At 37.1% G+C, this 12,236-nt stretch overlaps 1 protein-coding gene across 2 annotated transcripts in view; it reads right to left on the bottom strand.

Annotated features, from left to right (window-relative positions):
• Positions 1-11,873, bottom strand: part of zfat (zinc finger and AT hook domain containing) — a 64,574-nt gene extending 52,701 nt beyond the window's left edge. Inside the window, exons 1-2 of one of the 2 annotated variants that reach the window (XM_066715850.1) lie at positions 11,740-11,873; positions 1,167-1,334 (exon numbers count right to left, since the gene is read on the bottom strand). In XM_066715850.1, the coding sequence (XP_066571947.1) occupies positions 1,167-1,334; positions 11,740-11,809 (238 nt within the window). In that variant the 5' untranslated portion in view covers positions 11,810-11,873. Of the gene's footprint in view, positions 1-1,166; positions 1,335-2,399; positions 2,570-11,739 lie in introns of those variants that run through there. The other variant, XM_066715851.1, reaches the window with a different exon arrangement.
• Positions 11,874-12,236: the final 363 nt, after the last annotated feature.

The raw sequence follows: 12,236 nt of genomic DNA, 5'->3' as shown, positions 1-12,236 counted from the left end.
CCACATTTAGCTAAATACCCTGAATACCTTGGCTACATTTGAACAGTCTGTATTTATATACACCGATCAGCCATAACATTATGACCACCTGCCTAATATTGTGTAGTTCCCCTTTTGCCGCCAAAACAGCCCTGACCCGTCGAGGCATGGACTCCACTAGACCTCTGAAGGTGTGCTGTGGTATCTGGCACCAAGACGTCAGCAGCAGATCCTTAAGGTCCTGTAAGTTGCGAGGTGGGGCCTCCATGGATTGGACTGTTTGTCCAGCTCATCCCACAGATGCTCAATTGGATTGAGATCCGGGGAACTTGGAGGCCAAGTCAACAACTTCAACTCGTGATTCATCAGACCAGGCCACCTTCTTCCATTGCTCCGTGGTCCAGTTCTGATGCTCACGTGCCCATTGTAGGTGCTTTCGGCAGTGGACAGGGGTCAGCATTGTCACCCTGACTGGTCTGCGGCTACGCAGCACCATAAGCAACAAACCGCGATACACTGTGTGTTCTGACACCTTTCTATCAGAACCAGCATTCACTTTTTAAGCAATTTGAGCTACAGTAGCTCGTCTGTTGGATCGGACCACACGGGCCAGCCTTCGCTCCCCACGTGCATCAGTGAGCCTTGGCCGCCCATGACCCTGTCGCCGGTTCACCGCTTTTCCTTCCTTGGACCACTTTTGATAGGTACTGACCACTGCAGACCGGGAACACCCCACAAGAGCTGCAGTTTTGGAGATGCTCTGACCCAGTCGTCTAGCCATCACAATTTGGCCCTTGTCAAAGTCGCTCAGATCCTTACGCTTGCCCATTTTTCCTGCTTCTAACACATCAACTTTGGGGACAAAATGTTCACTTGCTGCCTAATATATCCCACCCACTGACAGGTGCCATGATAACGAGATTATCAGTGTTATTCACTTCACCTGTCAGTGGTCATAATGTTATGGCTGATATATGGCTGTGTATAAATGTAATTATTATTTACATACATGTTAGAGATGCAACATATTGATAGACAAGTCTGTTATTTTTATTTGGTGAATTATACTGAAGGCAATTAATTGCAACATAATATCGTATTAAAACTCCATCAAGGGTATGAATGCAGATGGAGACAACTGTATATTACTGCACTGTAAATCCCAGCAGTCAATATCCCCCACTCACCTCCACTCTTCTCTGGTTGGGTGGTCGTTGACAAAGGTCTAAGTGGGACAATTATTTCATCTGGACTGAGACCCTCAATCGCATGTTTCTCCGAGACATGCGTGAGGAGTTTTGTCTGACTAGGAGAGAACAAGTTGCAGACTTTGCACATGAAGATAGAAACTCCACCTGTGAAACAAAAATAAACCCATCTCAATCCTGAGGCACTATCAGTTCAGTTATATTCCTCCCTGCATAGGCAAATCTGCACCTTTTGAACTGAGCAAATAATAAGAGCAATGGATTACAAGTGGATTCACAACATATGATCTGCTTCTCAATAGACAACATTTCATATTCTAATTGTCCTCCTGGAACACATATATAGACGTTCTTTTGTACATCTTTAGAGAACAGCCTCTTAGATATGAAATATGATTATTGCAGATTAAACATATCCTGCGATGATCTTATAACTGTCTTCAGTGAAAGGGTGGGTATGTACTAGGTCCATATTGACTATTCACTGACTAAAACCCATTTGGCTGCTACATAAGGACATTCTACAACTGGTATTACCAAATGGGACCTATTACATTGTATTTAACCCACTTTAATATTCCCCCTAGGTCCTGAGCTTTTAAACGTGCTGTGGTCATGTTAGGATACGTTGTTTTTGTATTATAAGACACAAAACCTAGACTATGTTGTGGAGTAGGTTTGTGCTACAAGTGTTATAAGTGTTACAAATACCCCCAACAACATACACTAGCGGTATCCAACTATTCATTTTTACTGGAGAGTTTAAAGTAAAATCTAAGAAACCAAGAATAAGGAAAGAAATAAGATTACGAAATGCAATCAAGGTGGATTTGTTATTATGTATCGTGGTGTTTAGAAATTCACAACGTCAAAATACGTCGCGAAAGTAAACTTAACCGCCGTCAGTCACAATCAAATCTGCCAAACATGCTGTTATGGGATCACTTTCGCTACAATCAATACAACTGTTCAAGAATTTGCAAAGAGTACTGCTTAATAATATCTGCTAAAATAATCAAACACAAACAAAACCGAAAGGAGAAATTAAAAATGTGGAAACAAAGTACGCTTTAATGTTTTTCAAAGTATATATATAGCAACATAGACAAAATCTCCCCTGGACGCACTCTTCTTTCTGCCTGCTACTTTTACCTTCGCTACAACAGCTATCTGCAACGGCGAAAACATATTCAATTTAAATTGAACACCTACCTGCATTTGGAAGATCCATGGTTCTCTAAATAAAAAGGAAAACCGACTCTTGGTAATTATTGTCTTTGTTAATTTCTGTTCATATTTGATATTGTTTTAGCTTATATTATGATTATTTTTAAAGGTTTTGATGAAGGTTTCTGGCGAATCTGCGATATCAGACATGGCGAATGGAGTCTCCTTGAGCCAGAGTAGTGGCTGATGGGAGATTGAAAATAAAGATTTGTATTGTGTTACTGCGCCCTCTATGGGGTGGATGTGTAAATTACACAACGTAATTTTAATGCAACTTTTCATTTAAATTGCTAGATTCCACAAGTGAAAACTAAAATGTTACTAGATACATCAATCAATCTTTCTATCCATCAATACTGTAATTAGCAAGGCCTATTTAACTAAATACATATACATTTAAAAGCAGGCTACTAGTAACCATTTAGTATAGCACTGATGTATTGATGATTTACAGTAAAATATAAACTGTTGGGATATCTGGCTTAAATATTTAACTGCACAAATGCTACTGGTGTTGATTTGCACTGCATTTGCAATATTTTAATTGCTTTGTTAATAACTGTAAAATAAATAATTTAATGCACTACAGTCAGCAAAAAAAAAGCTACATTTTATTGTCTACATTTTGAAGAAACAGGATAGAAAAAAATAGAAACCTTTTTTATAATGGTGAGTTGCTACAGGTAACATTTTCTGACTTTTAAGTGCATTCATCTTTACTACCAATTCCATATGAATCCAGAAACTATGCTCAGAGCTCAGAAACTATACATACCATTACATATTGATGACAGATGGTGCCATTCTTCCATGAGTTCTCTATGGAGGTAGTTGCACACCGCTATTTGGCATAATTGCAACAAAACGTACATGTAGATTGCTAGATACCTCTTGATTAACTTTTATTAACATATAATTATAACCACCAGGTTGTGAAACTGACCTTCAAAAAATGTTAATGCACTGATCAATTAGCAATCATAATATGTGCTTACATAGCATACATCATAAGTAATACTATATATTTATTTTCATGCTCATGTACATGTATTCTATTCAGTTGAGACTGAATTTATTTGGGGACTTGCATACACACACAGAAATACCAAAAGGCCTCTGTTCAGAACGTATGTCATCTAGGCTTTGGTCAGGAACATGCATTTGATAGATGGCAGGAAGAATAGTGTGCCATTCCTCCCACAGTGCAGCCAGAGAAGTTGGCCTTCTGCAGCCGGGACTAAGATCACGTTTACATGGCAATGCTCCTTGAACCACTGCATTTTATCCTCAGCCCTGTGACATGGCATCATCTTGCCGGTAATGTATGTGGCCCTCATTGTAAAACTCCAACACTCCAATGTAGTCATGAGCATCACAATATGCCATTGGTTATAGGGAAATTTTAATAAAAACAAACTATACATAGCATTTGATCTTTGGAACTTTGCACTTTAATGGTAATATGACAACTTGTCCCATTAAGTACTTTTGTTAAAACAATATATGCATTTCATTTTGTTTTGTCTGACACCTTTGCGCACGTGTGCGTTTTCTGTGAAGTCTCTTATTTAAAGTCATTGTGCGTTATACAGGAACAAAGAGTCATCTTTAGTTATTTTTCAGCTTTTTATTTTATATTGCAAAAAGTCACATTTTAATGTACAGCTAACAGTACATGACAAACCAATACATCCATTTCATAATTTGCAATCAACAAATTCTCCCCAAAAGATCTTCAAGTAGTAAAGAAGAGATCACAGCTGTAAATCATGTAATAATTTGATTAAAAAAAAGAAAATAACATGGCTAGAACATGTATAGGGATTATATGTAAAGATACACTGAATAATACATTTAAAGAATGTTACTTCCAGATGGCAACTTCATCAATCTTTCATCACTACCAAATGGCATTCCTTTGATATCAGATGCATGTTCTTCCAAACCAGTCAAAGTAAACACCCTTCTCCCAGCCTTTACATTTGAGTTATAGCTGAGTGTAGGATGTTTACACTAACTGAAGCTTGGATATCTCTGTAGCTCAAGGAAGAAATATTTCCAGAGAGAATCCAGGGTCTGGGAACACAACCACTTAAGAAACCTTGTAATATGAAACCTGCAAGGGAAAAAACAACATACAATTCCACATTAACTTGTTTCATTTAAAGATAATGACAACTAGTAATGTGTTAAGTTAGTGTACAGCACAGACTGAAAAAAACACAGCCTCTCTTACCCCTTCTTTTCATGCAGACAATGAATTTAAGTTTTACTGTGTGTGTGTATAAATAAAACAAGTATGAATCCAGATACACACTTCCTGTCCATTGGCTTTTGAGACATCTATACGAGAAATTACTTTATAATACAAAGAGGAAAAACTAAATTTGATTATATAAACTGAGCAAATCAATTAATATTGAATAAAAATGGCCTAGAAACATTTAACACTACAAAATTACATTTTACACTTATTTAGACAATAATGCCAAACAACTGAGTTCATTTGTGCAGTTAATGGCCAGTATAAATGAAACAGGCATGTACAGAGATGAAAAATAAATTGGCCTGCAAATATAAGGCAATATTAGTAATTGAATGGATAATACTTGATGGTTAATATTGCATTATTTATGAAAATGAAGTCATAAACGGGTCTTTGCAGCTGCTCTTCCAATTTGGGGATTTTAACACGACAGGAAAAAAAAAAAAAAAAAAAGGCCTGAATAATTTGTCAGTAACCATTTTCCTCATTTATGAACTCTCACACATTCTCTCACAATCTCCATGACATACACATGGAAAATGTCAAATGCTTTCCCAGACTGAAATGAAAAGGCTAATGTAGTCTCTCAAATAGCATTTAACCAATACTATAGTGTGCATAATGAGTCATGAAATCTATTTCTTGCTTGACAGTTAAAACATGGATATGTACAAGCTTATAGCTAAGCAAAGCAACTCAAATATGCAGAACTATCAATAAAGAGATCAAATGTATGTAAAAACTGGATACCTGTGGAAAAAATTCATGTTAGACAATCACTGAAACAACAGTTTTTAGGTCAATGACTTGATGGTGCTAATCTGTATCCAAGGAGCTGAAGGCAGTCGGTGGCAGCAAACATCTGACTGAAAGCTCAAATGTTAATTTACAGCTTCCAGTCGGGGATGTTTACAGCACCAGACTACCAAATTTACAATTCTGGAGGTCAGTGAGGATTTAAGATATGAAAAATGAAGTGCCCCATTATCTGAATCAGCGATCATCTAAGCAGCAAAACGTTTTTTTTTTGTTTTTTTTTTTAAAAACAAAACCATTTCTACATCTCACTTAATATGAAATTTTTTTTTTTTCTTCCCATGATACAAACAGATACAGCAACAATGACTTTCACTTCTGTTTTAAGTGCAGAATCTACTTACTCGACAAGAATAAGTTGTGGTACAGACATTATATCCCACAGCTTTGATTATCATTTTAAAATAGTATAATTTATTTATTTATTTTTTGGAAATTGGAAATTCATTCTAAGGTAACTTAAATTGTACAATCACTTCAAGCTTTAACAGATTTTCTGCATTTGAGGAGTAAGCATTGATTAGTTACAGAAACCTTGGTAATCTTTTGAATTACATATTTATTTGAGAGTTTAATAGTAGCACAATATTCATACATTAAATTGTGTAGTTTGTTCAAAGCTTTATCTACATACCAAACAAGTTTCAGCATGCTTCAATAATTAATCTGTAATTATACCATACAGTTGCTTTGAGTGATTCAAGTATCAAACTAATATGAAAGGAAAATGTTTGCATAAATAAAACCCATTTTTATTATTCAGAATTCTATTTACATGTAAATAAATTAATCCAATCCACCATTGCCCCCTAGTGGAAGCTATTAATATTGGAATTGGTTCACTTAAATCAAAATGTTTACTACTATAGTATATTAATTAAGTGGTTTGGAAATTTGGAAAACTACATGATGAATAAAGATCCTATCTGACTAAAGTCAATATTCCATTAAACAATAAAATATCTGTGAAAAGATCTTTCATACATGTTGTGCAATGAAATGTAATGAAACCATATAGAATATATTCAGGTACCATCAAATTCTGAATGTTTAGGAGGGGAAAAAAGAATAAGAATAAGTAATTATAAAAAGAAGAGCACGGCCTAATTTATGACTGAAAAACTACTTGGAATGTAACTTAACTTTGATCTATCCTCAAGAGAAGCTGCCAACCATCTGATGCAGAATGTCTTCAGTGTCTCCGCCAATTCTTTGCAGTTTAAATACAGCACAGATCTTTGAGAAAATACCCAAATTTCTGGCCACTAGACAAACTCTTCTAAAGGGAAGGTGTAGGTGAACACGCAGTAATAAATCACAGGTCTTAAGCTGACAAGGGCAACACTGATATGTTCCCAAGTACTTCAGAGTATCATATGTACAACTGGTCTTTAAATCAGAACCTCTACCACAACTTCATGAAAACCAGCATCATGTACAACAAAATATCACCATGAGCTTTTCCTTCTACTTTCAAGTCCTTCTGAAAATGATAGAACATTTAAATAATTTGTATTAATCAAACAGTACAGCATGTTCTAAAGCGCATGGCTTATGGAAGATGTTTCTCATATCAGCTGGGAAATATGTAGATTTAGGTTCAAATTTGATTTAACCAAGGGATATTGGATTGTATTCAGTTGTACCTTGGGACAACAGTCCATTCTTCAAGAGGTGAGACTGAATTTTGAATAGAAGAAATATAAAACATCTTCAAATCAAACCTTTTGGGTACAAACAGTAAGTGATCTAAGGAAGACATGCTTAGCTACAGAAGGAACATTTTAAAATGTAGGTCAGAAAACATCACACATAAGCCTCTATATTTTTGAAAAACATAAAGAAGAATATTCACCAGAAATTTAGGTTATGCATTTTATTCGATAATATAAAAGTATTTGTAACCAAATATCAATGTAAACTCAGTCACAGATTTTTTACAATTCATAAGACTAAATTGCAGTTCATGATTAATTCTAAAAATGTCAAAATGTATCATTCAAATTAATCAAAAGGACCTGAACAAATACCTGAAGGAGGAACTACTTTCCTGACGTGTACCAGGAATTTATGATGGCAACAGCAGAACCTGTGAGATTAGCGATGCATCTATTCCAGTAACACAGCAACAGAAATGTGTTAAATACCAGACTAATAAAACCATAAATCCAATGTAAAGTGAAAGTGTATTTATGACTTTAAAAGTTATACATTAAATTGTGATGTTTGCTTTGCCAAAACATATAGAGCTACAATTAAATATGATGCTCATACTCCTGCGAAGACACTTGCTTCCATTTCAAAAGGGTAGGGATCTGGAACACAGCCCAAGATTTTCAACCATGAGTTTTGGAGGTAAAATCTCTGGATGTCTGTCCTTTCAGGCATGCATTGCACATTTACTTATTCCGTACTCATGTTGTTAAAATGCATCAAGTCATTTATTTTAAATTTTACTCTGTCAGATCATTTCACCCTGACAAAAGGTTTGTCAGTTTGTTACAAACTAAATCACTTTTTGCAATAATTGGAGCATTTTCATTATCAACCCAAGTAATTACAAGTTCATTTTCCAAATACCAGTTGAACAGAAATCAGTGCCTTCACATAATTATTACATGTAATAGTCTAAAACTATAATATCATATTGACTATATTGTGGTCAGTTTTTAAATGGATCTAAATAAATGTAGTTAAGCAAGTTAGTTTTAAATTCTCTCCAGGATATATAAACAGCTGCCATAATAAAGAATTGATCATTATGTGAGATGTTGAACCCAAAATAAATAGTTTAAGTCTAGACACAAGAGTAACATGTTCGATTAAAATCCTACAGAGATTCTCTATTCTGTCCAATTCTATACTTAAAGAGTAGTTTCAATGTGTAGTGTACATATTATTTTGCAAAATGAATGCCGTAGCATTTAACTTGAACTATGCCATGTAGGAGTGATATCTGTACACGACCCAAGAGACATACAAGGGTAAGGCTAGGGTTAATGAGACAACTTCTTTCAGTTTCCATGGGCACTCTGCAGGCTTGGATTGTTCTGGAGGACACTGAGGCACTCAGACAGTATATGGTTACAGGTAAGTCTAAACTAGTTCCGAAAATTGAATGAAACTGATTTTATACAAACACAAAGTTCAGCCAGACCTGTAAGTGCAGTCTGTTACTCTACTCTCCATTATACCTCTCAGTCAAAGGCAATTCTTTGCTGGGACTTTTTTTCCTTTTCTTTTCTCTCTCAGCATTAATTAGTGTCATTATTTGTGGTTTGTCATTTACAAACTCAGCAAACACTCAATGCAATAAGAAGAGGACCCCTTACAAAAGGTTTCTAGGAGTATGAAAATACAATTAATGTCCATATTCGAACAGCATTAATCTGTATTGTTCTGAAAAACACGGGTTGTGTGCTGCCTACTGTATAACTCTTCTTCAGCGCCTTGCTGTGTAATGAAAAATGATATAAGTAAGGCAAATACAAAATCCAATTAACACCATACATCAGAATAACTCACCAACAAACCAATAAAGTCATCGATGCAGCAGTTGTAAAGTCTTAACATGTAAAATAACATCGTCTTCTAAAACTCACATGAAAAACTAATGATTATTAATTGTAAATACAAAATATTGCTCGGAAAGAACATCTTTAAATACAGCACCAATCCAAAACTGTGTTAATATTCTGTGTGGGATTATATTTAGTAACATACCAAGATGGCTGATATTAAAAGTTCTGAATACATTTGTTAAAAATAAATACTGCAGTCCCATTTCAGACGGCTGGCCCTATGCACTGGCTGCAATGCAAGATCACAGGACCAGCTTTGTCATTACTGAGAGAGAAAATTGTTCGCTGGCTTGGGTTGTTATTTTCAACTCATAGCTGCTAGGGAAAAGTTGGAACATACTGCAACTATGATGAAGACAATTTAGCTGGGAAACTCATTTACTGAAACTTTCAATAAGCCATTCATTATGAACCATTTTGTTCTACAGCATCTGCTACAAAATACACTTTCTCAAAAGTCAACATTTAAATCAAATCTAATAGGATATGTAGAGACCTTGTACTGCACGGGCTACCCATGCTCATTTTTTTAAGACTGAGGATGCGTCAAAACATGCTCACAATGCTCCACATATTCCAATAATCAGCATTCATGCAGCCAGTCAGCATCACCCTAGGTCTCTGTGGGTGTGTACATTATATAATGTTTTATTGCCGTTTTAAATGCAAGAAGTGTACAGTTCAATGCACAATTCTGGTTCATGAAGTTTGTAAGGTCAGAAGTGAAGTTAAAATGCTAAACTAGCAGTCAACTTTTGCTCTCTACTTAACAGGCTCACAAAAAAGCAGTCCCAGTGCAAGACATAAACATTAACCAGCTGGGGGATAACAGGTTCAATAATTAGCATACCCTCTGCTTAATAAATACAGCTATGTGGACAGAGATGGGTAAACAGCACAATAGTAAGCAATCCCTGCCTGCCCTGTTTCAAGAGGCCGTCGACACTTTTTGAGAAGGCTTCAGCCAGGTCACAAGGGCCACGACCACCGTTGTTCTCCAACAAGCAAGATCTGTAACACCCACAGAGCAGATGGAGTATTAATTCCAGCTCTTGTCCAAATGCCCAGACCCTCCGACAGCCTTAGGTCCCCACATACAATGGCAGGGAACAGCATGGTAAAAAATGTCCCCCCAAGAAACCGCTAAACGACTACCCCTTTGACCCCGAGTGGACAGTCCTAGCTATTGAGACATCAGTGCCATTTCTACTGGATGACATTGACATAATACAGAGACAAAGACAGATGCTGCCGAGAATGAATAGTATCAACAACTAGTCTGACAGTGTTTGAGTAGCCTGGAGAAAGATAGATAGATTTTGACAACTATAGATAGCTCAGTACAGCAGACATTCAGACTTTACATTCAAATTAGGTATGGCCTGACAAATGCAGCCTACTGACATAATATCCTCTAAAACCAAGTTCAATAATGCATTAAGCTCTAGCTAGTAAGAACTAAGACCATCTAGCAATACGTAGGAAACAAAAGAACTGAATTAAAAAACATGAAAAGAACAATACGTATCATTCTAGAATCCTCAATAATAATAATAATTATTATTATTATAATAATAATGTTCAAACTAAGATCTAGAACAGTCAAGCAACAGAAAGTTAACGGTGTTGGTTGCTATCGATTAGATCTCAATTGATAAACGATTGTTTGCGCGAATTTATTCATCATCATTGTGTTGAATGGAAAAAAAAAACAACAACTAACGGACACACGTGATGCGGATTCATTAGATTGAAACAAAACCGACATTGAAGTGGGAGTGACATTGCTCGAACTTGGAGTAATAATACCTTATAATGCTGTTCCCAAGTATGAAGATAGGGGATATTCACCAGGCCCTCTACCACTACTAGTTTAGTTCAATTTGCTTTCTTTATTTCAATGTCCAACAGCATCAGCACGGTCTCCGGCGGTGCAAGCAGGCGAACAAGAGGAACCCAACCGAGCAAAGCAACCGCACGGCCCACGGCTTATTTATTTAGCGAAGGATCATTATCCGTTCAAAGGTCAAGAATCAGCCAAGATCAGACTTAGGTTAAAAATGCCACACAAACAACAAAAAGCGGAAACTGCATTGAATTGAGCAATGCAATTCATCCCGAATAAAAAAAAAATCACCGGGGGGACGGGGGACGGACGGGACTTAAATAGGTTAATTATTCTCTCCTACGAATACGAGATCTGAACCAGGTCATCATGTGCCAGCAAAACCCAATGTCGCTCGGTGCACTAAACCCCTGTGCGACGGGAGATCGCCATACGACATCCTGGGAAAACACTCACTCGGGGTTGATTTTCACCATTTCAAACTTTGCACTGAGTAACTTTTACCTAGTGCAGCTAGTGGTGTGCAAAGAAATAAATGTATATATTTTTTTATATATATATATATATACACACACCGTCCCTCTGGTGTGCAGAAGTAGGATCAAGAACAAGATGAACACTTTCCAAACACTTGCAATGCGGTTGTCAACATGTTAACGGAGTACGTGCTGAAAATGAGATGCAATCGTTTAAATAATAAGTGTAAAAAAAAAAGTAGGCAAAGTCAAAGTCCCCCAGGCTACTACAGCTTTGCTCCGGTTGCAACTAAACCTGACAAGGACTTAACTCTCCTGCAAGACTCCCCTGAATCCTTACCGCGACCTCCATCTCCTAATCCCAGCTCATTCGGTTGAAAGACTTCAAGTCTACCCCTCATTTCAGTCATTTTCTCCGGCTTTTCCAGCCCAGTTGAGACTCCCAGGCTCCGCCATTCTGTTTCGGTTTCCTTCCGTCTCTCTTGTCTTTAGTTTGACCTTTAGTTACCCGACACTGATATTGACGTCATTGCCATGGAAACGCAACTCCGCCCACCAGACTGATACGTCGGGGATATAGACCAATGGGAGAGCAGCGAGCGCACCAGCGTCCCGCCCTCTCGGCTGAGCGACCGACGCTGTATCCAATCATTGGCCACCAAGAAGAAAGCCGGCCCTTCCCCCGCAGAGAGACTGAGAGCCAATAGAGAGTACGGAGGCGGACTTGTCGACTTCTCCTGACTTCTGCGTCCCGGCCGGAGCGAGTTAACATTGACATCTGCCGTTGTTTTCAAAATATATACGTCTTCCGTTGTTTCTAAGAAAGGGAAATTGGAT

This window comes from Amia ocellicauda, chromosome 10, assembly GCF_036373705.1.
Source record: "Amia ocellicauda isolate fAmiCal2 chromosome 10, fAmiCal2.hap1, whole genome shotgun sequence".
Taxonomy (NCBI): domain Eukaryota; kingdom Metazoa; phylum Chordata; class Actinopteri; order Amiiformes; family Amiidae; genus Amia; species Amia ocellicauda.
This window is presented reverse-complemented; position numbering and strand designations above follow the sequence as displayed.